General features: G+C 46.7%; 9 protein-coding genes across 9 annotated transcripts; 6 read left to right on the top strand and 3 right to left on the bottom strand.

Annotated features, from left to right (window-relative positions):
* Positions 1-208: 208 nt before the first annotated feature.
* On the top strand, positions 209-2,241 carry GGS22DRAFT_182637 (HET-domain-containing protein; the record flags this gene model as incomplete). The annotated part of the gene is made up of 3 exons (XM_047963993.1): positions 209-488; positions 542-1,243; positions 1,373-2,241. 3 exons carry the CDS (start codon positions 209-211, stop codon positions 2,239-2,241), a joined length of 1,851 nt encoding a protein of 616 aa, XP_047813835.1.
* A 728-nt stretch (positions 2,242-2,969) lies between these two features.
* GGS22DRAFT_198416 (uncharacterized protein) lies at positions 2,970-4,606 on the top strand (the record flags this gene model as incomplete). The annotated part of the gene is made up of 7 exons (XM_047966132.1): positions 2,970-3,134; positions 3,199-3,444; positions 3,503-3,576; positions 3,653-3,751; positions 3,822-3,929; positions 4,170-4,456; positions 4,511-4,606. 7 exons carry the CDS (start codon positions 2,970-2,972, stop codon positions 4,570-4,572), a joined length of 1,041 nt encoding a protein of 346 aa, XP_047813834.1. The 3' UTR covers positions 4,573-4,606.
* A 630-nt stretch (positions 4,607-5,236) lies between these two features.
* Positions 5,237-6,275, top strand: GGS22DRAFT_198414 (uncharacterized protein; the record flags this gene model as incomplete). Its single annotated transcript, XM_047966131.1, has 1 exon — positions 5,237-6,275. The coding sequence occupies one exon, from the start codon at positions 5,237-5,239 to the stop codon at positions 6,113-6,115; it is 879 nt and encodes a 292-aa protein (XP_047813833.1). The 3' UTR covers positions 6,116-6,275.
* Positions 6,276-6,706: 431 nt separating this feature from the next.
* Positions 6,707-8,523, top strand: GGS22DRAFT_182635 (amino acid transporter; the record flags this gene model as incomplete). Its single annotated transcript, XM_047963992.1, has 3 exons — positions 6,707-6,893; positions 6,986-7,944; positions 8,074-8,523. The coding sequence occupies 3 exons, from the start codon at positions 6,707-6,709 to the stop codon at positions 8,521-8,523; spliced, it is 1,596 nt and encodes a 531-aa protein (XP_047813832.1).
* Positions 8,524-9,649: 1,126 nt separating this feature from the next.
* Positions 9,650-10,802, top strand: GGS22DRAFT_182634 (uncharacterized protein; the record flags this gene model as incomplete). Its single annotated transcript, XM_047963991.1, has 3 exons — positions 9,650-10,315; positions 10,367-10,628; positions 10,705-10,802. The coding sequence occupies 3 exons, from the start codon at positions 9,650-9,652 to the stop codon at positions 10,800-10,802; spliced, it is 1,026 nt and encodes a 341-aa protein (XP_047813831.1).
* A 1,245-nt stretch (positions 10,803-12,047) lies between these two features.
* GGS22DRAFT_193693 (fatty acid transporter) lies at positions 12,048-14,364 on the bottom strand (the record flags this gene model as incomplete). The annotated part of the gene is made up of 4 exons (XM_047965410.1): positions 12,048-12,288; positions 12,548-14,051; positions 14,128-14,250; positions 14,352-14,364. The coding sequence occupies 4 exons, from the start codon at positions 14,362-14,364 to the stop codon at positions 12,048-12,050; spliced, it is 1,881 nt and encodes a 626-aa protein (XP_047813830.1).
* Positions 14,365-14,569: 205 nt separating this feature from the next.
* On the bottom strand, positions 14,570-16,067 carry GGS22DRAFT_176168 (Thioesterase/thiol ester dehydrase-isomerase). Its single transcript, XM_047963372.1, has 8 exons — positions 15,958-16,067; positions 15,767-15,807; positions 15,699-15,714; positions 15,577-15,642; positions 15,397-15,511; positions 15,265-15,330; positions 15,127-15,205; positions 14,570-15,069 (listed from the first exon to the last, which is right to left on the bottom strand). Exons 1-8 carry the CDS (start codon positions 15,994-15,996, stop codon positions 14,991-14,993), a joined length of 501 nt encoding a protein of 166 aa, XP_047813829.1. The 5' UTR covers positions 15,997-16,067; the 3' UTR covers positions 14,570-14,990.
* A 175-nt stretch (positions 16,068-16,242) lies between these two features.
* GGS22DRAFT_176165 (uncharacterized protein) lies at positions 16,243-18,019 on the top strand. Its single transcript, XM_047963371.1, has one exon. The coding sequence runs from the start codon at positions 16,302-16,304 to the stop codon at positions 17,997-17,999; it is 1,698 nt and encodes a 565-aa protein (XP_047813828.1). The 5' UTR covers positions 16,243-16,301; the 3' UTR covers positions 18,000-18,019.
* A 405-nt stretch (positions 18,020-18,424) lies between these two features.
* GGS22DRAFT_198407 (uncharacterized protein) lies at positions 18,425-20,215 on the bottom strand (the record flags this gene model as incomplete). The annotated part of the gene is made up of 1 exon (XM_047966130.1): positions 18,425-20,215. One exon carries the CDS (start codon positions 20,213-20,215, stop codon positions 18,425-18,427), a length of 1,791 nt encoding a protein of 596 aa, XP_047813827.1.
* Between the last annotated feature and the right edge of the window lie 4,219 nt (positions 20,216-24,434).

The following is a 24,434-nucleotide window of genomic DNA, read 5'->3' as shown; positions in this document are numbered from 1 at the left end:
ACGCCCCATAAATCCTTACATACCTGTACCCTGCATATGCGGGATTCTAAAAAGGCATACCGGCCCCCTGCAGTTGACATCCCCCAGCATATTAGGCAGTACCTACCTAGGTAGGTACATACGACGCCTAATATGTCAGAAAAGATGGTTCACAAGCGAGCGGCATTCTTCCGCCACAGAAAGGCAAGATCAATCGAACTACATCAATATGAACTCATGTACAGTTTGCCGAAACTTAGAGGCTCTACCAGGATTATCTGGTGGCTTCATCACCGGGGGCATAGGTAACGACTTGCAGCGTTCCGCACCTACTTGTCAGCTCTGTTCGATTCTCTGGGAAGGTCTAGAGGCATTCTGCCTCGATAGTCCCGGCACAGTCCAGTGGATGGCTCTCCTTCAGGCGGAAGATTCATTCCGTCTTAACTACAAATATAAAGAATCTCCTGTCGAAAAAGAATGGATAGGACTCCATTTCTACACGAAAAGCTGTAGGGAAATACCCTTAACCTATCTAGCTGTGTCTCTATTCTGATCTATAAAGTACGAGATCCGCTATCCCGCATATTCATACCCAGCAACGGTCTCGAGCCGGACACTTCAAGTAAGAAATACATCGCGCAGATGAAAGGCTGGGTCGACTCTTGCGACAATGGGCATGATATCTGTCAGAGGAATCTCACCAACACTTACCTTCCAACGAGGGTGCTAGATGTTTCTCGCGAACAATATAAGATTTTCCTCCAGGAGCCGGAGAATGGTGATAGAGGCCCTTATATAGCACTGAGCCACTGTTGGGGAGGCGTCGTGCCTACTATAACGACGAAGAAGACTCTCCAGAATTTCAAAAACGGGGTCTCAATTGAGTCATTCCCCAAAACATTCCAGGACGCAATGTTCATCACCCGCCAGCTCCAGTGCCGTTATCTCTGGATCGATTCTGTGTGTATTATCCAGGATAGCGCCGAGGATTGGAGAGATGAAGCGTCGCGCATGGCGGACGTATATGGCAATGCCTACGTCACCATATTAGCTACCGCGTCGCTCAATAGCCATGGTGGATTATTCCATCAGCACGACCCACTAGACGCCAGGCATACAGTCAAGCGTACTGGCGAGGATGGGGAGGCCGTGGTAGTAGAAGTGCGCCCAGCCTTGGAACATGCGCCTTATTTCGCCAGTAGCCCTTTTGGACTAGAATCATCGGTGCAAGCTCCCTTACTTGAGAGATCCTGGTGTTTCCAAGGTTGGTTATCTTTTTCTATTCTATGTTTGTTATATATTTATCTTACTTTTTTTTAGATTTATTTCATTTCGTCTTTATTCCATCTTTATTCTATCCTCGGCGCAGCTAAATGACAGGGGGAAATTACAGAATATCTTCTAGCACCCCGAGTCTTGTCATTCACTCAATGGGAGATGCTCTGGTTATGTCTCACCAAACGACTGTGTAATTGCGGGGAGTATAACGAGAACACGCGTGATATTGTTGCTGCGAGCGATCTCAAGGCTAGATTCGATGAGCAGCTTCGAGGTACTTCTTCTCCAGACAAATTATATCTGCTATGGCAAGATATCATCGAAGCATACCTACGGAAGGGGTTAACCTACGATGGGGATAGACTCCCTGCCTTGGCTGGAATCGCACAACTTTTCTTTAAGAAGGGACTTGGTCGATATTTGAATGGCCTTTGGGAGCCAAATCTTATCCCTGGCCTTTTCTGGTCCCTTGATTGGCGATTTGGTGAATACAATGGAATTGTTACGAAACGAAGCACAGATCAAACGATGCCGTCTTGGTCGTGGGCTTCCGTGTCTGGCTCATTCCACTACCCACTAAGCCCATCTGTGTCTAAGGGTATCGAGGTCCTCAATATCTCGTACAAATCAGTGATATCAAACCCACTTGCAGAGATATGCGCTGATATTATTACGATCAGTGGCGTGTTAACTCAGGTTCATTTATGGGGTGAAGAGGGAAATACAGACTACCACCGGCGGTGGTATCGAGTCTCGGGGTTGCAAGAGATGCAAAGGCACGACTGTCACATAGACGTTGAATCAGAAGTTTCTTGCAGTGCCGACGATCCTATGGACGCGTATATTCTTAGTGGTAAAACTGGCCCAGCACTGATTCTACATCGTGTAGAGGGAACTGCATCTTCCTATCGACGGCTAGGCATGTTAGGCAGTTTTCGGCCTAGGTCGGAATTATTTCATACCCAGACGATTCAGTTAGTATAGCAATTGGGATGATAACCAAATAGACGGCTTTTCTGCAGATATGAAAATTGAATATCGAGACATTTCATTCAACTTAATGTATTTACTTACCTACCTGTAGGTAAGTACTTCGTAGCCTTATAACCGCAAACCTTTTAGCATCGGCCAATACAATTATTGTAATAAAATGAATCATTTAATATATATAGGTACTTAGCTAAATATATGTACCTAGGTATGTATTTTATAAAAGGAGGCGAGATTATAAACCAAGAACATACCTAGGTAGATATAATATCAGTTATACCACTTGAAATACGACGTAGTTATTAGCTCAATAAGTCATAAAATTTGCAAATCAAGCATCCAACTATCATTTAGATTAGAATTATATGGAATACTACACGAGCATGTGTCTGTGTCTGTTTGGTTGGTGCATTTAACATCGCTGCCCAAACCGGTAATATAGGTAGAGTAGAAATATATTAAACGATTCTCTCGAAAACGGCAATTGTATTGCATCTGATAATACCAAAACCGTGCCAAAAAATACCTTAAGTTTTCTACCTATATGTGTACCTACTCTACCTACATATGTAGGTAGATTCCACAGCAGATAGTTGCTTTTCCAGATTATTCACAAGCAAACAGTAATATATCTACATTGAAAGCTGAACGCTTGATATCGTCGTCGTCCTCCTCCACTCCTATTAACTAGATGCTAATCTAACTAACATCAATAGCCCAAGATGCGATCATACTGGGTTTACTTATTTACAAAAGCCGGTTTTATTTTACCTAGCGCCTCAGCTCTCCTTCGTTTCTCATGCTCCCAACTAGTTGTTGAGCGTCTTGACCCCCTAGTCAACCCAGGGGTTATTGGGTCACCTCACCTCCACCAAGTCATCGGTGGGGTATGCGCCTATATTTAATTCCATATTGAACGAACTCGGATAGCTAACCAAACCATAACCATAGAATTCCTTCAATGCTTCGATGGACCCCAGGACTCTGGACATTCCTGGCTCAGCTACTTGCACTACATGCACATTCCCAGAGGACTTCTCTAATTATTGGACCGCGGTGATGTTCTTTCGTGCGCGCAATGGGACGTATAAACGCGTTGAGCAAAAAGGCAATGTTTACTTTGAGGAGTCGAACGGTGGTATGACAATATACTACATCTCAAGTTACAACCACACCACCGTCACTGCGTTCAAGCCGGTAAGGCAGATAGTTTCTCTGGAAGGATAAAATAATACGTCGCTCATATATAACTAAGGGTTTCCGCATGATCACCGGCGACCCCACGATACGTACTAGAAAGGAGGCCGAAAGATATCGACAACTTACCTAGTAAGTCATTGGTCAATAATTGGTGATCTACAGTGAGCTGCATTTTATCGACCAGAAGCTGACTTTTATTTTGTAGTACTTGCCTTCAAGACCCTTTAACGCGAACAAATGAGACTTTGGATATGCCAAAAGAGCCATGCCCTGCTGGCATCATGGCCAACCTCCGGTTTCCAACGTAAGCGATGCAACGAAAACATAAACTAGAAAACTTTTCTGGTTCGTAGACCACTTACCAGTCTATTTAGATGTTGGGATGGCGTCAACCTAGATTCTCCTAATCACTCAAGCCATGTCTCATACCCCGAGAGCAGTACTTTCGAAGAAGGCGGCCCATGTCCAGCGAGTCATCCGGTGTGTATATTCGGGATCTATCGTATCGATATACCCCCCCCCCCCTTCCTCCTCCTCCCTTTCACCCCAAACATGGTTTTCAGAGTCCCCGACGTTCTCCAGCATGATAGCTAATCTTATGATAGTGAGTTATTCCTGCCAACGCCCCCATTATTGAATTTGAAAGTTATTAGAACTGACTAGGCATAACTATTCTTTCGACGTATATGAAATTACTGACTTAATATGCTTTGATACGCCAGGGTAAATATCCCACAACTCTTCTACGAGATAGTGTGGGATACAACGCCGTTTAACGATAAGTCAGAGTGGCCAGAAGACGGCTCGCAGCCTTTTGTCTGGAGCTACGGCGATGCTACAGGTTTCGGCAATCATGGAGACTACATGTTTGGCTGGAAGGGTGACGCTTTGCAAAAGGTCATGGACACCGGCTGTAATGGATTCAAATGTCCCGAGCTTGGGTATCAGGAAATTAAAGAAGGAAACAAGTGCACAAAGAAAAGGGATGTGGACGATGACACTGAAAGCTGTAAGTGTTATAATAGGCATGCTATTAGATTCTAAAGCTAACAGAAGATTGTAGGGCTCGTAGAGCTTCCTGGTGGAATGCCAGTCACTGATGCTAGTGGGAAACCGATTTTCTAGGTTAAGTGTTATCTGAATAGGGGTTCGATTAGGTACCTAGGCATTAAATGAGGAGATATTTTCTAGCTTGGGTATCTGTACCTGACAGATAGTAAATGACTTTAGACTGAATATGCAAACGCTCTTTTCATATATCCATAGGTAGGTACGTTAGAGGGATAGAATCGTGAACAACTCTCATCACCTATCGCGGTAGTTGATGGCTTACTAACCTACCTACCCAGTAGGTACCTAACTAGATAACTTAGAAGGTAAACGATGTTGGATGTTTCAATTCAATACAAGAGACAAACACAGGGCAAAACATGATATAACCTTTTGATTTGTGAGACTTTGGACACACTATAATAGCACGTCTTCCTTTGTTTAGATAAGTATGCATCGTCGTTTGAGCTTTCTGGATTGTTTCCGGGATTATTGTTCATTGTCACCGACCAACAAATTTGCTACGGTCTTGATTGTCTCACAAGCAAAGAGTCACAAAGAAAATTGATTGTCAGAATATCTGATTGAGACTGTTTATCGGTTAAATTATTTTCGAACGCATTTTGTACTGAATCCATCTTCCGCTAACTAACCCAAAATATAATGAAACTTGTAATTTGATTCTTTATTCCTTGAAGGGAAGTTTAGATATTATTCATAGGAGCATAATAGAAAAACTATGTTCACAGCACAGTTTAGCATCGGGGATGCTACGGAGAACCTCAGTCGAATAGTTATAGCAAACGTATGTTCAGCTGCCGGCGACTATCGAGATCCATCTTGGCTGTGGCCGCCACCCTTACACCAACCCTATTGCAGGTTCCACTTCCTTAAAGAATGCTCAATATATCACCTACAGGAGAACGAGAGCTTTAAGCGTATGATCGGGACGTGTACAGCGAAACCTAACAAGACTGGCAAGTGGCCCGCCGCACCAACGCGGGTTCAGCCAGCGAGACGAGCTCGTGAGAAAACATCGAAAGGTCAGTCGGGAACACCGATAGGCAGCCGGAATTCTAGCCCAGCACCAGGAGATAAACCCGTCCGTTTATCTACTGTAATCGAGACTTGGCGTCATCAGCTTCAACTTCAGCTTCCTTGGCCGATATATAAGACAAAGATAGAGGCTGAAATAGAGAGATATTCGAGTAGAACTGTTCGGGACAACCAGCAAAAAGGTAGCCACGACTTGGGCTTCGAATGTCGGTACTGTAAATTCTATCCTGAAGTAGTCGACTTTCAAGGCTCTGTATCGAGGAGGCTAGCCCCGCCGGCGCCAATGCATTTCGTTCAGCTAAGCGACATTAAAAATGTGCAGCCGACAGAGTTCGGGGGTCTCAAGTTCGTAGTTGATGTATCTGAAAGACATGAGACGATTATCCTGTTAAATATGAATAAGCTAGAAGACTTTGCTAGTTGTCAGGAGAAGGCGGAACAGGTAGAGGGATTGAGTTCGACCCAACACGTGGAATCAGGAAAGAGAAGTCTGATGATCGAGCCTATAGAGTTAGATGAACCAACCAATTCGATATCGAAGAAGCGCAGGAGAAGGAGATGAGAATGAGAAAGAGAGGAGGGTGAGAGAATATGAGACGGAAAGGGGGGATGACGTTACGGAGAATCGACTTAAGATATGAACGACCTTCCTCCTTGAATGATTATGCGATTTTTTGCTTGTTTTCGAAATCTCAGTTTACCGTGGTTTGAAAGCATACTATGGTAATGTTACATCACGGAAACCTCATGCTCGAACCCAGCAATGTACATTTAGGGACGCAAATTTTCATGACAGGGTCGGTCAAAGATCACAAGGTTTCGTTGGCGTGCGATGGCGTGCGATCGCCAAGCATCCACACGAACCTCTCAAAAAACTCAGCCGCCTGCAATTTACAACATATTCCCTGGTCAAAAATCTAACAAGTCCCAAAAAGGGGGAATCGATCTGGAACCTGATATTGAATCCGTGCCGCATGATTGTGCCGTGGCCAATAGACAACATGTGTACCATTCGACCGTCGCCAAACGAAATAGGAGGTATATAACTAGGAGGCTATATTAACCTTGAAGCTATCCCAAAACCTTACGGATCGTATACGGTTACCATCCCACCCTTTAAGAATCATTTTCTCAACCACCACCTAAAAATAAGATGGCGACGACGGAAGCGGCCAAAGATTCAGACCGCGACGATACACGGGAATTAACCATTCCTGCAGACGAGGAGTATGCCTCCTCAACAAACGATGGGGTCCAACAGTTTGCATACTCTGAATCGAGAAAGATCGGTGTCACGGGGGCGGTATTTTTGATTTTGAATAAGATGATCGGGACTGGAGGTAAGCTGCCGCTGATGAATTGTTTCCTGATAAGTAATCCTCCAACGGAACGGACCGAGTTCTCACCAGTCTTTTCAATTTTCAATTTTTAGTTTTCTCGACGCCTTCGGCTATCTTCGCGTCGACTGGCTCAGTTGGCATCTCTATCATATTATGGATCGTCGGTGGCATTTTAACATTCTGTGGCTTAAGCGTCTTTCTCGAATTCGGTTTGGCTATTCCGCTGTCCGGGGGCGAGAAGAACTATCTTGAACGAGTCTATCGTCACCCCCGCTACCTGGCTTCTTGTGTTCTAGCGGCGCAGATGATTCTTCTAGGGTTTTCATCTGGGAATTCGTTGGCTTTTGGCCGATACGTCCTGGCTGCCTCCGGGAGCACGGAGGGGGATGGTTGGACGGCCCGTGGAATCGCGATTGCGTGCATCACCTTCGCTGTCGTGCTTCATTCCACTCTCCCTAAGTGGGGTCTGAGATTGATAAATATCCTAGGCATATTTAAAGTCGTCATCCTTGTTTTTATCGTATTTTCGGGCTTTGCCGCCATCTCCGGTCGACTCCTTGTCCCGCCCCCGGGCAACTTCCACAATGCCTTCGCCATTGAGGTAACCGAGAATTACGGTGGCCAGGGCGCCTATGGTTACGCGACCGCGTTGTTGCAGATCATCTACAGCTACAAGGGTTGGGAGAATGCCAATTATGTGCTTGGGGAGTTGAAGAACCCGCGCAAGACGCTCTCGATCGCCGCTCCGATTGCTATCGGGGGCGTTACCGTATTATACGTTTTAGCTAACGTAGCTTACTTTGCTGCCATAGACAAGGATGATCTCGCCAAGTCCGAGGTCCTGGTGGCTGGCTTGTTTTTCCGCAATGTATTCGGAGATAGCGCGGCAGCACGAGCTCTCCCGGCTTTCGTCGCGTTGAGTAACTTGGGCAACGTCTTGGCTGTGAGCTTTGCGCATTCAAGGCTCAACCAAGAATTTGGAAAGGAGGCTCTTCTGCCCTACGGAAAGTTCTGGGCATCTATCAAGCCATTTAATGCACCGGCCGCTGCGGTAGGCATTCCCTCTCCCCCTCTCCCGATGCAATCGATCTTATGATCCTATGATCTCGTGATCTCGTGATCTCGTGGTTTCATGATCTCATAGTCTTATGGTGATAGGAGACTAACCCGGCGTATGTAGCTCTTCCTACACTGGATCGTCACGGTCGTCGTCCTTGTTGCACCTCCGGCCGGCCCCGCGTACAACTTCCTCGTCAATTTATATACCTATCCCGGTGCTTGGATTAACGCATTCGTCACTGGAGGACTGATCTATCTCCATTACCAAAGATCGGAAAACTGGTCATCGCCGTGGCGCACGTACTTGCCTATCAGCGTATTATATTTACTAGCCAACGTCTTCCTCGCGATTGTCCCGTTCGTCCCGCCGAATGGAGACTGGAACGCCCAAGGCTACCCCTACTTTGTGTTCCCGGTTGTGGGAGTAGGCGTGTTGATCCTTGGCGGCGTGTACTGGGCGTGCTGGTCTAAGCTTTGGCCAGCTATCGGAGGTTACAAGATCGAAGCCCACAGGATTGTCGAAGACGACGGTAAAGAAACGGTTCGATATAAGAAGATCAAGACGAGGTAGTCGACCCCCCTTATTATACCTAAGTACCTAGTAGGGGAGCATTATTGTGAAATATATCTAGCTCAGCATTAATCCTATTATCGGTCTATTAGGTGTGTATACAAAGTCGTCTTATAACTTTAATTACTATTACCTCTGTGTTACACATTTCCTTTTTTTTGGGGTGGAAGGGGAGGAGAGCATGTCCATGTTACACGATTGGCGGGGAGAGGAGAGGGGTATTGCATCTCGATTAATCGTGGGATTCAGATAGTATTAGATACCTACAGTAGGTAGGTAGGTACCCTTACCCCTCTCTGCATGTATTGTACAATACAGTAGGTACCTTCTAAGCTTCACCTCCAGGCTGCGTCCTAAGCAACTGGAATGCTCTCCCCACGACTTTTCTTACCTACGTAGGTATGTACCTAGGTACCTACCTATACCTACCTACATTTTACTCGCAATTTCACTCCCCTTCTTAATTCTCTACCTGGCGAATCGTTACCGGCCAAAAATTTCTCCCCTCTCTCTTTTTCTCTTTTCTCTTCTTTTCTACCTATTCTAACTACATAGTAATGTGTAGGTGGCATATATTTGAATTAAACCTCTGTTGATAGTTCATCATTCGTCCCGGTCTCTTTCGAGGTATGGTACCCTCGATTTTCGGTTAGACCAGTACTTTCTACTATAGGAACCTACCTAGTACTAGGTAGGTAGGTACCTACACATAGCACGTGCATATCTCCGTCACACTCTACATAGCATTGAAGGTCGGTAGGTAGGTATGCATACTTAGTAGTACTACTCCCTTTGCTTTAGCTGATGCCTCTGCGTCTTCGTTTCCACGGCGCTTCCAGTGCGGAGAAGAGCTGAAGCTGCGTACTACTAGTCAAAGGGAACCAGCTCGATCTGCTCGATTCAATTCTTCCGCTCACTCGTTTATTCGTTCGTTTCTATCCATTTATCGATCCCGATCCGTTACCAGGCACTATCTACTATCACTCCCGCGAATTCGAACTCTCAACTCGCGAACCCCTAACCTAATCAAATCAAATCAAGTCAAGTCAAGTCAAGTCAAGTCAGTGATTACCAATCATACAGTCACGGGATACATCTCTCATGAATATTCAACCTTCAGTCCGAGATGGCTGAGGAAACGCCGCCGGATGATCATGCAAGCCCCGGAGGCAAACTATTCAACACTGCAATTTCCGATTTCGCTTCCACCTATGTCAAAGCAGAATTGCGTCAGTTGACTCGCGAGCGAGATGATGCCTTGGCGCGAAGTCATGTTCCTAAGCTGCGAGCACTGCTGAGAGAGGTGGACATGGAGCGTCAGGCCTTCGACCAAGATAAGGAAAAGCTGATCAGAGGTTTGCGTAAGAAGTTGGAACTCCTTGAGGTCGACCCGGACATTATTGAAACAACAATCTCCGAACTCACTCCAATGATGCCCAAGTACCTCAGTATTATTCCAAGTGCTTCGACCCTGACAATACGCCCCCCAACGCCTTTCTTGTCGCCTATTCGCGACAACTATTTTAGCACTGTTCTTGACGCCGATCTCTTATCAGGTGTACCCCCCTCGGCTTCGCAAATTCTCGACCAGGGAGCCGCCAATATGGTCAAGGAACGTTGTTCAAGCCCTACGAATATCAACGTATCACCTACCACGGGTCCAAAAATCGTTCACCGAATACAGGACCAGATCTTATCTGAGAGCTCTGCTGTTAATAAAACCCCCAAGCGAGCTGGATTTGATGGAGATGGAAACACAAGCGCAAAGAGACGGAGAGTAGATAGCGGAAAGGTGAATTTTACCTACGAGCTTCACCATATTACCGACTAACAATGCTGTCAGGTTCTAAGCCATATACAATCTGACATTTTCCGAAAGATTGCGTTTCCAAATTTGGAGACAGGGGAACGTATTTTTCGTCATGTGAATCGTCCTGGTTTATTTGTCATTCGATGTAATCGATCCAACTGTCAGGCTGGATTCTTCACGGATCCACCTCTAGCCTATAACAGAGCTTTGAAGCATTTCCAAAATCACGGGGAGACAGGGAAAGATGGGGATGAATTAACTAACGAGTATATTTTCGAAAACTTTGCCTGCGAAAGTGAGTATCTGCATCCTATATTTCCCTTTCCCCCCCTTTTCAGTACCTAAGTTCTCATGCTAACTTATACCCCTAGTCGAGGGTTCTAGCATGGTCTCCAAGTATTGGATTAAGGAGCATCTTGGACCATCGCCGCATACATGTGCGTATAAACATTTTGCTCATATACCTTGAAAATGCATTCCCTCAATTAAAATACTTCTTTACAAGTGTACCAAACTATTAACATTATTAGTCGTGCCCGGAAAATCAAGAACGAGAACAATCCCTGCTGACCTGGGCAATGCGCTCAAACGGCAAGAGGAAGAAAATAATTACACGCCATCTGGCAAATCTCAAGGCCCCGTCGCGGAAGATGAATCTGACAAGGAAGAAGTGCAAGTTGAGAAACCACGCCGCACACCCCGAAGCGTAGCACGCCCGGACTACGCGGAGTTAGTTGCAAACAAAGACCCTTGGAATCTCTCGGACGCCGACAGCGAGGTGTGCCACATCCTTAAGGGTTGGGGTTGGGGGTTACCACCGCTAACATATGATACTAGAAGGCTATTCCTCGTTCTATGAAGGAGTTACGAGCTCGAACTCGCATTAACGGCTCACGTGGTAGCATATCACGAGACACGTCAACATCGACTCCCGACCCATCCGTAGCAAGAGCGAAGACAACGGAACCGAGTAAGTATGTCAACACCCGTTCCCGCGTGAATGGATGTGATCTAATATGCCATAGGCCCTTTGGCTACACGTCGGAGCAATGGCCCAGAAGGTCTGCACCAAGTTAGAGGCGGTCGGCGCCATCTGAATAGCCCGCATATCACACTCGTCAACGGCCATATCCTAAAGATAAAAGTTCGGGGTACAAAGTAGGCGTTAGAAAGAAACGACAATAATCCAATGACTTTCCGTTTTCTTTGTACTGACACGAGGCCATGCTGTTTTATGAATCGGATATACCCATGTCGAGGCGTCGGAAACGGGAAGGATATCCTGCTTATTTTCGGGACGTTGAGCTGCAATCACATTCTGCCTTGGCTCATTCGCATCCTAGCAATTGCGCTTATCGATGACGTCAGGGTAGGCTGGCGGGTTAAAATAATGTTTATATGAACTCGCAACTGAACCGGAGCTACATCGGACAGCAATGCGTACCCTATTCAATGTCATATATGTCTAATGTATACATCTCGTCGATCCCAAACATTTTCCTTCGTAGCTAGGTAGGTACCTTTATTCTCCCGTCTAGCCTCTATGTATATTGCTTGCGTATGGACCGCCATTCACGCGATCTTCGCATATTCCAAATACTAGGTACGATATATCAAGATTCAACTCTAAATTTTACATCATGCCGTTTCCAGTTACCCAAAATCGGAATTCGCTAATCTGAGAGACCGGTCGAATTGGAACCATCTCATTGTATCACAACTTCGCACGCCCGCCCTTGAGCGCTTCCCAGTCATTCTGGGTAAAGGGGACGTAGACGTCGCCCTTGGCATGGTCGGCGACCCAAAGGACGGGATCGGGTCCAGTTTGAGCTGGATCCACGCCAGCGCGTTTGAGCGGAACCTTGTCCTGCTTGTTATTGTGGGTGGCAGAGCGAGCGGCGATGCGGCGGATGAAAATAGGGACGGCGTACTTGGGGAGGTGAGTTCGAGCGTGCCTAAATTTTTTGGTGCATGTGAGTAAGATATGAGATAAGTGGCTGGTGAGAGGGAAGGGGAGTGCGACTATACGGAGTATCTTCGATAGGTAGGATCTGTGGCGTCTTTTTTTTTTCTTGTTTCTTTTCTTTTCTTTTCTTTTTTGTTGGGGGCGGAGCGGTGAGCATTGCATTGCATTGCATTGCATTACACACGTACATCGATGACAATGTGACGGAGATTTTATTAATAGGGGATAAAATTAGAAGAAAAACTTACTTCAGTAGGCCTTGATAATCAAAGTTCTTGGCGGTCGGATCGACATAGATAGCGGCCATGCCGGCCTTGCCATCATGGTTCGGCAGCGATACACCATATACCGTCGCTTCGCCTACACCTGGGTAGCGTCCTAGCACCTCTGATACCTCGGCCGTCGACACGTTCTCGCCCTTCCATCGGAATGTGTCGCCCAACCTGTCGAGGAAGAACCAGCGTCCGTCGTCATCGCGCCGTAGCGCATCGCCTGTCCGGTAGTATAAGTCCCCCTTGTGAAATACATCGCGCACGTACTTCTTGGAAGTAGCCTCTTCGTTCCGGTAGTACCCAGGGAAGCCAGGGGTGATAGTGGGTGGTTGGGTGACGAGAATCTCGCCGCCGACGGAATAAGGTACCCGTCGCGCGAAGCCGGTCTTGGGGTCCCGTGCGATATCACCGGTGTCGACGTCGATCTCGACCGGCACGAAGACGTTATGGAAACGCCACCGTTGCAGAAAGCCGTGGTGGCCCACCGCGTGAGCACGAAAATCGCCGCGCGCGGGGTTGTCTAGGGGCATGATACCTTCGGTCGAGTTGAAGAACTCGTGGATCGTCTCGATGCCGAAGCGATCCCGGAACGCTTTCCAGACGTCGGGTCGCAGGCCGTTGCCGTAGATGGAGTGTACGCAGTGGTCTTTGTCGCGTGGCGAGGGCGGTGCTGCCAGGAGGTACCGCAGAGTCTCGCCCACGTAGACGAACCAGGTGGCCCGGCTCTCCCTGATGTCATCCCAAAAGCCAGAGGCGCTAAACTTGGGCGCGATGCACAACGTCTGGCCCGTTAGGAGTTGGGTCATACCGCTGATCCCACCCGTGCCGTGGTAGAGCGGCATGCAATCGTAGTAGCGCTGGTTTTCGCCCGCGACATACGAGAAGCCGCACTCTTTGCTTGAGCCGTACCCGAAACCGGCCGCCGCAGGGAGAACACAGGCCTTTGGCAGGCCAGTTGTACCGCTTGTGTAGAATAGGCCGAACGCCGAGTCTGGCCGGACATTGTTGTCGCGTATGTCGTCTGGTGGCCGCTCACCCTTCGTACCGTTGATCGCGTGCCGAACATCGGCGAGCTTGACGATATGCACGTCCCGAGAAGCCAACTCATCCTGAACAGCGTCAAGGCGCTCTAGCAACTGAGGGGCCCCATCGGCGAAGACGAGTTTGGCCTCGGCGATGCCCAGACAGTGCAGCAGAGCTTGTTTGGTCAGGTTGTGGTTGATGAGAGCAGGGGCGGCGCCGATGGCTAATAACCCCATCCAAGCGAAAACGAAATCCGGGCTATTAGCCATAAAGAATGCCACTAGGTCCCCAGGCTTGACGCCACCGTCGCGTAGGAACCATTGCGCATATTGGTTTGCTCGATAATATGTCTCGGCATAAGTATAGCTACCCTGGCGCGACCAGATGCACTCCTTGCCGGGTTGGGACTGCGCATGCTTCTCGAAGAAATAATAGGATGAGAGACGTTTTTCTTGGACTAGATTCCAGGTATGGTTGTGAGACTAAGATTCCGCAGAATTGTCGTGCACGGATGACAGTGCCAATTCACTCACTTGCTTTCTGAAGTTGCTTTGCACCCTTACTTTTTGAGCGGATGGTCTGCCAATCCTGCCGCAGGTTGCATTTCCCGTCGAGGTACGTGAGACCGGCCGCCGTGGCAGCTATCGACGCCGCTGCTGTGTTAACCTGTCAGCCATGGCACCTTGTGGGGTTGGAATATCATGTCTCGGATCCCACCCGACAGTTGTATCGCTGACGGGAGGGGCTAGAAGCTCACCGATTGCAGCCATATTCCCTCTTATCTGCCGCTTAGAAAGTCGCTATCGTAGGAAATCCGACAAAAGAACTTGGAGTTGCATCATAGACCTAGTACTTCTCAGAGTCGAGTCGGAGACTAAACCGGGAATGTTATTAAGGCATCTTAGAACAACAACCTCATTCAAGGATAAATGAAACGAGATAGATGTATAAAAAATAAGTAAATAAAAAAAAAAAGGGGGGGGGGGGATAAGACGCGCATACAATACAGCCGAAGGGTGACCTCGGGATCTTAACTATATTCGTCTAGTCGACTGGGGTCTAGCAAGAGTCAGGACGGCAGTTTGTGGGGGCAAGGTTTATTGCACAAAGCAGTCTTTCATAACCTTGGAAATCAATATTCTTGTGTATATTTTATCATGTGTTTCATGTATTTCATGTATTTATTAGCCGTTGGAAATACGCCCCGCAATCTCCGGGTTTCTTGGTCGGCAGTAGTCATTCGTTCTATTCCTATTAATTATTTACACAAACGTCGATATTCGATATTCAATATTCAATATTCGCCATGGTCGCATATAACAGATCATAAGAGTTGGTTAGATCTAGATACATATATAGCCAGATAGGTACATGTAGGTAGCTTGGCAAGCGTAGATCAGTCGTCTTCGTCAATTTCTGCCCCGTCCGGAGGGACGAAGAGTGATTCCTGTTCTTTCCAGGCATTTGCCACGTATCTAGAAGAGTTAGATGTGAATCGTATGTGTATTGTACAGTCGTGGATGATGACTGACTTCGTATGACTTCCCCTTGCCGCAAGCTCTCCTGCGGCATTCCTAAATGTGACGGAGGTGTAGGCTAGTCTCCTACCCACTGTACGACAGTGTGAGGCTCTGCTCCTATTTTCGCTACTACCTAGGGATGGTACTCACTCATATCACATATCGCGGTACCACTGATCTTATCGCCAACTTTTCCACCGCTGCTCAGGTATGTGACTGAAACTAATTAGCTTTGTCTCGAGTTTGGCGTCGCCATGGTGCTGTTCACGAGACGAGGCTCACCGTTTAGGTCTGTCGATACTCCAGTAGCGTAGAGCCCCATAGATGCAACAGCCAGAGAACCTCCCAGGTCTACCATGCTAGCAATCGTGCCTCCGTGTAGTATTTTGAGCCGGTTCTGAAGAGCGAGTGGTTAACATACACTGTTGTGCATGAATCTTAGGGTTAAGACCGCTATCTCACCGTATGGTCCTTGGCGATATCCAGCTCGAAGTCAACTTTGCCAGCGACAGCATCTGTAACTCTGAACTAGGTTCGTCAATGGAGCAGGATCCCTAATTTCATCCTGGCATCCATCTACTTACATGGGGGCCTAGGAGTCTACGTGAAGATGAGCATGAGCAATACCTAAACACGCGAGAATGGAGCTCACCTTGGCTCTAGGCCTGATTCTTTTATGAAAGACTTCATAACCTAAGATGGAAAGACGATTAGCCACAATTCGTATCTTTTTAATGACCCCTAAAAAATATCAATAAAAATGAAAAATGAAATGAAATGAAAACCTTCACAAGAAATGATAGGAGATAATGAAAAAAACAAGTTGAAAATTTATTCACTGACTGATCTCACAAGTTGAAGTGGTGGTAGTTTTCGTGTCATTGTGAGGATGTATAATATATACTTAGATAGGTACCTAATAATTATACTTTAGCTTTGAGGGGAAATATATAACGAAATATGGAATATTGTATACATATGTAGGTAGGTACGAAGTAAGTGACTACATGTACCTACCTGCCTGCTGCCCAGTGATGCCAATGATTATCTAAGCAGTAAAGTGGAGTAGGCGCTAAATGAGGAACTTGATTTCTTCTAGTTTTAAGATTTTAAAACTTCAAAACTTCAAAAGCCCTAGACCTTCAGGAATTCAAGCACGCCATGGAATCAATCGCGCTAGCATAACCATGACTACGTTTCTCAAAGACTCTGAATCCCTAGAGACTTCGACCTCTACAATCGCAGCCATCTCCTATACACGATTACATATAACTCCTTTAGACGAGTCGCTGCTGGGCGCTGTCGTCCCCTCTTCTGTCCTACCTCGCGCGCGCAACATCTCGTACCACGTCCTCGAGACTTTCCCTGAGAACCGTTACGGCTTCGTTGATCTACCCACTATGGAAGCCGAGAAGATCAAAAAAAAACTCAACGGAGCCACACTGAGGGGATCCAAGATGCGCGTCGAGAAGGCCAACCCGGAGTCCATCCCCAAACCTACAGGCGAGACCAACGGGACCGGAGCTAAGAGGGAGAAGATTAAATCAAAGAAGAGGAAGCACGAGGTTGATATCACACTCGGCGTTGAGCTGGAAAACCGCAAGGTCAAGCGAGGGTGGACAACATCGGAACGCGAAATGATTGATGGAAAGCGAAAGAAGTCCAAAGGGGACAAGAAATCAAAGGACGAGAAGGAGGGAAAGAAGAAGAAGAAGAGGGAGGTGAAGTCGAAATATACGGATGGACCGGAATGTCTATTCAAGACTAAGCTCCCGGGTGTCAGCTCATCATCAAATTCCAGCGAAGAGATTGCAGGTCAAAAGAAGAAGAAGCGGAAGATTGATCGTGAATTGGTTATACACGAGTTTGAGAAAACCATGAAGCATCCTTCCTTTTTAAAAAGCAATATAGAAAAGTCTACACCTGAGGCGGTGACTTTTCAGGATGGTGTTGGTTGGGTAGATGGTAACGGGAACGTCGTGGAGTCTGTCTTGAGCAAGAAACCGAACGGCAATGCTTCAAATCCCACTATAGCGAAGACCGATTTGCATAAGACCCACCCATTACCTGAAGAGGATGACGGCACAAGCAGCAGCGGTTCTTCATCCGATGAATCCGATGACATAGAAGTCAGTGCCCAAGAGGTAGAAAGCTCAGATGAGAAAGAAGCGGAGACTAAGGCCCCCCCCAAGCCTCTCAAAGTAGAAACCTACAGCTTAAGTAGTCCCGTCTCTGTTCTTAAGACAGAATTCGCGAGACCGAAATCATCAAGTTCAGTCACAAGCCTCACCATCAAGATACCACCTGTAACGCCTGCTGCAGCAAAAGTGCACCCTCTCGAAGCCTTATACAAGCGGCCTAAAGGAGATACAGCTATCTCTGGAGAAGTTGCTCGGGAAGCACAACCTTTTAGTTTCTTTGATGGAAACGACAACGACGACGATGATGATGATGATGATGGTGATGATATCAAGCATAAGAAGACCATGGGGCCTCCAAGCCAGCCCCCTATGACACCCTTCACAAAGCAAGACTTCGAGTTTAGGAATGTACGAAGTGCAGCCCCTACCCCAGATACAGCACATCCCAGCAGTCGGACATTCAATCTTTGGCCAAGGCATGGGTCTGCAGATGATGGAGCAGAGGATGATGAGGACGGAGATGATAGCTACGGAAACCAGGGGAACAAAGTTACTGTCACGGCTGGTGTCAATGACCAAGCTATGACGGTCAACGGTGACAATCAAGTCCCAACCAGTGATTTCCAGAGACAGTTCTGGGAGAGCCGGGGAGATCTCAACCGTTCATGGAGGAAAAGAAGAAAGACGGCATCAAAGGAGAAGCGATATAGGGAGAACCGTGCTCGTGCAGAGAGAGCAATCTAAGCTAGAAGGATCCTAACATGCAATAATACAACTAGTCTTCCAGTGCATTGTTTTGTTTTATATTCGGGTACGTTTATAATTCATCTGTCCCGTAGCCCTCTATAGGCCTCATGAAACATCAGACATTAAAACAAAACCCAAACTTCTTGCTATCTCAGCATTATCCTACATGGATGAGCAGCCCAAGTCCGGTGCTACGATCGTCTTCTTCCCCCCTTTCCCCCCAGTTTTATTTTAGTGGCCTCATTGCTCATATCTTACATAATCCCATCTGCATCGTCAGACTATACGCACACGATCGTCGTATCGTGTAGCCATAGTTAGTCGTAAGCCCATGAAAGAAAATCCAAATCTCTTCCCAAATGACGTCGTCAAAAGGTGACTGGATTGAAATAGGTCATCCAAAGCCGAAGCCGAACGCACAACTAGAAAAAGTTCGAGCCCATGTAAGGAATGTGCGCCGAAGGAGGTGAAGACAGAATGGTGCCACGAGAGCGAGAGGGTGATCGAGGAGACAAAAGAAGGCTGCAGGGAGTTAGACCTTCGTAAGATCTCTCACTAATGGGTGTGAGCTCGTTGAAGCGTGCTGCAAGGGAGCTGCTACGCTTCGGGATCACGCCACCGTTAGCTATTCCAGGTGAGGCCGCGTAAGAAGATCCTGGATTTTCGTTGCCATAGTAATCTTCGCGAAGGTTACTCATGCTTCCGCATGGTTCCCTACACCAGGTATCCCGAGGCGGGAGTCCCGAACCATATCCCCACTCGGACTTGTTACGGGGGCGACAAGGTTCAGGCAGACTGAAGTTAGTCAACGATGCCAGTCCTTGCTGCACGGTCGATGACGCCTTATTGATAGAGTCTTCGGAATCCGAACCCGCGACAAGCGTAGCAGAAATATCTGCCGACTGGGCCTCCTGCTTCTGCAGCATGGCTTGACGATCCTTCATCGTCTTGACCATCTCTTCCTCTCTACACAGCGAATCACTTCTTGCGATACCAATACCATTGGCGTCGCAATATTGCGTGCTTTTGCTTGTGCTTGTGCTTCGCACAGATTTCTGCGACTCGGTCGAAGATCGTGAGGACCCTAGGAGTCCTAGGAGTCCCGGCATGCCGCAACCACCTCGGGTTGCTCGGTTGCTCTCTAGGGCGTTGGTAGAAGTTTTTGATTTGGGCTTGGACTTTGAGGCCGTGTCGGGTGGGCCAGGAACGGTGGTGCTGACATTAGTTAAGCTTGGGAGTTGACCTCCGGCGTGGGCGCGATAGACAACACCATTATCGTGAAGATGCACGCGGCTCGGGGCAGATAAACTGTCGATCATGTCAGCTAACTCAACCCAATCCTTGTTATATCCTGAAGAACGGCCCCACTCTTGCAGTCTGCCAGCTCGTGCATTGTTGTATATAAGGAGCAGAACAAGGATAAGGACGCTTCCTCCCAGCCAAGTAAGGATTGCTATCTTCATGCTACCCTCTACCTGGGTAGTATTATAGATAACAGCACTGATGATGATGCTGACGATCATGATGCCCATGCTCGAGTAGATGATCCGCGTCGCCTTCTTGTGGGACGGGTAGAAGAAGAAGCAGCACTTTCGTGTCCGGAGACGGTCGTCGTGGAATGCGGCGATAGCCCTCGTCTTCGAGCCTGTTCCAGGGGACGCGAGGATAGGCACATTCACGCTAGACGAAGCTCGTGTATCACGGCCCTGAGACGACGGCTCCTCTTGGGAATCCTGGCTAGATGCCACAGAGCCGGTCATTCCAAGAAGCTGAAACGAAGAGATCGGTGAAACTGCAGGCGGTAGCTCAATGCTGGGGAGTTTGCGATTCTCGTTGTTTCCAGCGTATTGTGGATGATAGGGGTCCCAGCGATCAACGTTGCTCTCCGCCCAATAATCGATCCTAGGCACAGGGCGAGAAAACCAAGGGTAAGGTCCGTCGTCTGGACCAGCGTTCTTCAGTAACTCCTGTAGGGAACTCTGTTGTGGCTTATGCTCTGGCTTACGCTCCGCTTCACGTTCAGCTTCACCATCGGGCTTGTGCTCTGGGAAATTATATCCAATAAGGTCCGGGCGTTGACGTCTGTGTCCAGTCAACTGCCGCTGTCTGACAGGATCTCCATTACAGGGGCTGCTGCCGATGTTCTGAAGGGGAAAGCTGTTGAGTTTCTGAGCAGAACAGCTGCCGGGACCGTAAGGAACGTAGCCACTCATCGTATCTGCAAGTATTGTAATCCGCAATGAGTTGTGAAAAATAAAAAGAAAGAAAGAAACGAACTATGATCTTCAACTATCAGGTCGAGAGCCTTTCTTTCCGTGGCAGGTACTATTCCCAGTAAGAAAATATACAAAACATCCTAGAATTGTTCTGTTCGGGCTATATAGCTAAGAGGTGTGCTCACGGCCTGGAAGTTAAGACGAACGAGGGTGCGGTATGGTAAGATAGTGCAAGCTGCCCGGTTCCAGTCTACCGTTACCAATCAACAGTAGAGTCACCGAAGCTAGAATATACCCCTAGGTCTCGTAAGTTAGCAGAACATTGCTCCTGTTTGATAAATACAATTTACCTCGAAAGATTAAACGGTTTATGTCGATGACACCAGGAATAATAAAAAGATGGGCGATGGTTGTAGGTTAAGGACTGTGTGAAATCGTAGAAACCGTATTAAGGGGAACTATAATGATGACCTGTTAATACCTAGTAGAGACGGATATAAAATGAATGTATAGGTAGTAGAGGGATCAGAAAGAAAATATCACAAAATCTGTATTTGTTAAGGAGAGAGAGAGTTTAGCTAGTCGTGGAATTTCGGATGACGATGATGAGAATGAGAGGTGAAATGAGAATGAAAAACAGTTTGTAATAGGTAGGATACTAGGTAACAGGTAGGCGTCGACCACCATCAGGTACTAGATAAATAGATACCTTCACGAAATGTGTTTTCAATCCAAGGTTAAACGAACATTAATAAGGCTGCTAGATAGGTATAACGTTAATATACCTACTAGGTAAGAAGAGAAATAAATAGAAGGTATGGTTGACTGTCAGAAGTAAATTCGTTATCCGGAACAGAACGAGCATCACTGCCTACCTACCTAGTAGGTACGCGGTAGTAGAGGAGGTAACGAGAAAATCAAAAATAGACGGTGGTGGGAAGAGACGTGAGACGTGAATAAATAGAAAGAAAGAAGCAGCATGGCGTGGTCCGCGCAATGTCTGGATCACCATGTTACATACGAAGAGGCTTACCTTTAAGATCGAACCTGTTATGTGTATGACGGTGTGTATCGGTATGGATTGGGGGAGAGATAGAGAGATGGAGAGACGGAGAGAAATAGAGAGAAAAGATGAAAGATCTGAAAATGTGGATTTTTGAAAGAGTTACTATAGAGAGAGGGGGTCGCTATCAGCTTATAAATTGGTGAATTTGCCAATTGGCTATGGTGAATTTGCCGACAGCAGTGTGCGTGACAAATTCTGGAGTTGAACACCTAGGAACTTTTGTACATAGGTACCCTGTACCTAGTACCTAGTAATATATACACAGTACCGCTACATCAGAGGTATTCACATCCAAGTGACCTACTTGAAGGTACGCTGGTATGTGTGTAATAGCTGATAGTCGAAAAGGAGATATAATGACTTACCAGGCATTGACTGATGATAATCTTGCTGAGCGAAGAAAGGTACCTAGGTACTAGGTTGGCAATAAAGAAAAAAAAGAGACAAAGTCGAGTGGTAAATGGTAGCTGTAAATATTGATATCAATAGATTGGGTTAGGAGGGACAGTAACGACTGTCAGCCTTGACATGCTAGACCACCAAAGTTTCCAGACCCAACCACCAATTTGTATATACACGATTTTAAATATGACCGGAAATCTACAGTTGTAGCTCCAGGGCCATCATATTACTTATGGATAAGATATAATAAATACTACCTACATGTATGTAGTAGGCCAGTTAAAATCGCCGGTGACTACTGCCTACCTAGTATACTCCGTTCAAAAATCACCAGGTACCATTATGCCCATTATGAAAGAGGTCCTAGGGTCCTATATACATAATAGGCAAACCTATTTCATCTTTTTCACTATCACGGTCCGGGTTATACCTGATACGTACAATTTGGGGGAAGACTCCCAACCGCCCAATACTTTCCGCTTCGGTCTCTTCGATCTCTTCGATCTCCTCAACTCACCTCAAGTTACTACCCGCCATGAAATCTGTTTAAAGAACATCTTATTAGCTGAAAATGATAAGCTAGCGTTTATATGTATAGATTCTCGACTGCAAATTTATCATAGTTCTACATCTCGGCGCGGAAGTTGGCTCCCGAAAAAACCGTGTATATATGATATCTTCGGCTGAAGTTAGATCGTTCGGGTCTTGGCAGTTACACAAGCCCGCAACGTCCCCGGCATAGTAACTCTTATGATCTGATGGTTTCGATCATAGAATGGTCCCGACGTCGTGGATGTCGACATGATTGGACATCCCATGTACGTATCTGCCCTGGCCAACAGATTTGAGTTTTGCCTGACATATGACGGCTAGCCGCAGGTGCTACGGGTAGCACCTAACCTAGGTAGGTCAAGCTTACATAATGTTTGATGTTATTTATACTATAGGTACCTAGTATGGAAGTTACTACCTTGTGGGTAGCATGTAGCTCTATAAGCATGTACTATATAGGGTATCTACATAGGTAATATCGATGCCTACGAAGAATCGAGACTTTACCTAGATGTTAGAGGTAGAATTGCAAGAATTGAGATGATTTTGACATGACATATCCCTATCACTAGCTACTAAGAAGGCACTTCACGATGAGATATGGAAGGGAACGAGGATCGAACGATCATTCATGTATAGGTACCTAGGCGGGCATATAAAATTCTTATTTCACGCTAGGTAAGGAGTGGCTAGCGATTAGCTACGTCACGGTTTCCCTTCCCCATTCCTCAAATCCCTTATGCCCCTCCAAGTATCCTCCGAGATGCATTATCCCCATATGCGTTTGTACCCATCGTGAAGAATGACCCCCGATGGACCGAAAGATTAAAGGCCGTACTGAACAAGGGTGGTAGATGATTGACGGTGAAGAATGAAGTGAAAACTGGCGCGATGTAACAGACCCATCACTTGTATATGGATGGCCGCTTATTTGCCGCAGGCGCAGCTGGAGCCGCACTCGCCTGATGAAGAAGTTAAGTTAGTAAAGGGAGAAGGTTGCAGGATTCATCTTTGATGAAAAATCGCGAGATGAATGCGGCGAAGTGATGGGGGGGGCTATTTGTGAGGATGGCGGGGAAGACATATGACAAATGACGTGGATATCCGACTTACAGTTGTCAGCACAGTTGCAGTCGCCCTTCATCTTGATTGATAATTTTCGTTTATTTCTGAGAAACAACGTAATAGATATTGCCGTAGCCGAGTTTTAGTGCTTGTGGAAGTATGTGTGTGTTTATGTTGTTGGAAATTGATGGAAGAAGTGGCTCTACGTCGAAGCTTTATATGCTGATAAGTGATCGGTGAGTGGGTCAGTGGATATTCTGAATCGGGGGGTCAGAAATGGCTATTGACCAATCAGGGTGGCAAATGATAATGCGCTGTTTGTGCGGGGTTTGCGCTTTTTCAGCGCGATGTCGCCCTGTCTCACCACACTTTGTCTTTTCTATCCAAGGTTCCAAGGTTTACCTGCCGCACAAGTCGCGCAAAGAAGTCGGGTACGATATGAAAGTACCTACCTAGGTACCTAGGTACAATATGTAGGTAGGTATGTAATGGTTAAGTCCTAAAGAAATATATCAATTTAATTTATAAAATGAGTTAGTTTATTCGCCTTCCGGCCAGTACATAGGTACTAGGTAAGTACGGCCGAGTATTCAAATAAGTACCTGCCTACCTATCTAAGTACTTACACAAATGTGCATGTACTCGCCTCTTCAACTCTACTACTACCTACCTAGTAGGTACCTAGCAGCCTAGGTAGATCCTCGTTTACATCTGCCTACATTTACATCTACATCTATATGCCCAATTCCGCTAATCCTACCTACTGATTCCATATCTTTTTTTTTTTTCCCTTTTTTCTTTTTTTTTCCGTACGGTGGCAACCTTAGTCATTAACTGCCTACCCACCTACATGTATGTAGGTACAGTATTTGCGAAGTTTGTGCGTTATTATCATCCTGCCGATCAGGATCAGAGATGACTTTGTCTCTCCTTTTAATGCCGTATGATGCCAGGGAGGAACGTACAAGTCATCCATCTCCTTTCTTCACGCTTCACGTTTCACGCTCCACTCGTCGGGTTATCTTACAACTGGTTCTTCGTTGATGCGACGTCCTATAATACCTAGGGAGTCTACATACCCTCCCCACGTTTTCGAAGCCCTGCAGCTGTCCGTCGCGGCGGCTTTGGTCG

Source organism: Annulohypoxylon maeteangense (genome assembly GCF_022496945.1).
Source record: "Annulohypoxylon maeteangense strain CBS 123835 unplaced genomic scaffold GGS22scaffold_33, whole genome shotgun sequence".
Lineage (NCBI taxonomy): Eukaryota > Fungi > Ascomycota > Sordariomycetes > Xylariales > Hypoxylaceae > Annulohypoxylon > Annulohypoxylon maeteangense.
The sequence above is the reverse complement of the archived record's forward strand: the minus strand, read 5'-3'. Positions and strand labels throughout refer to the sequence as shown.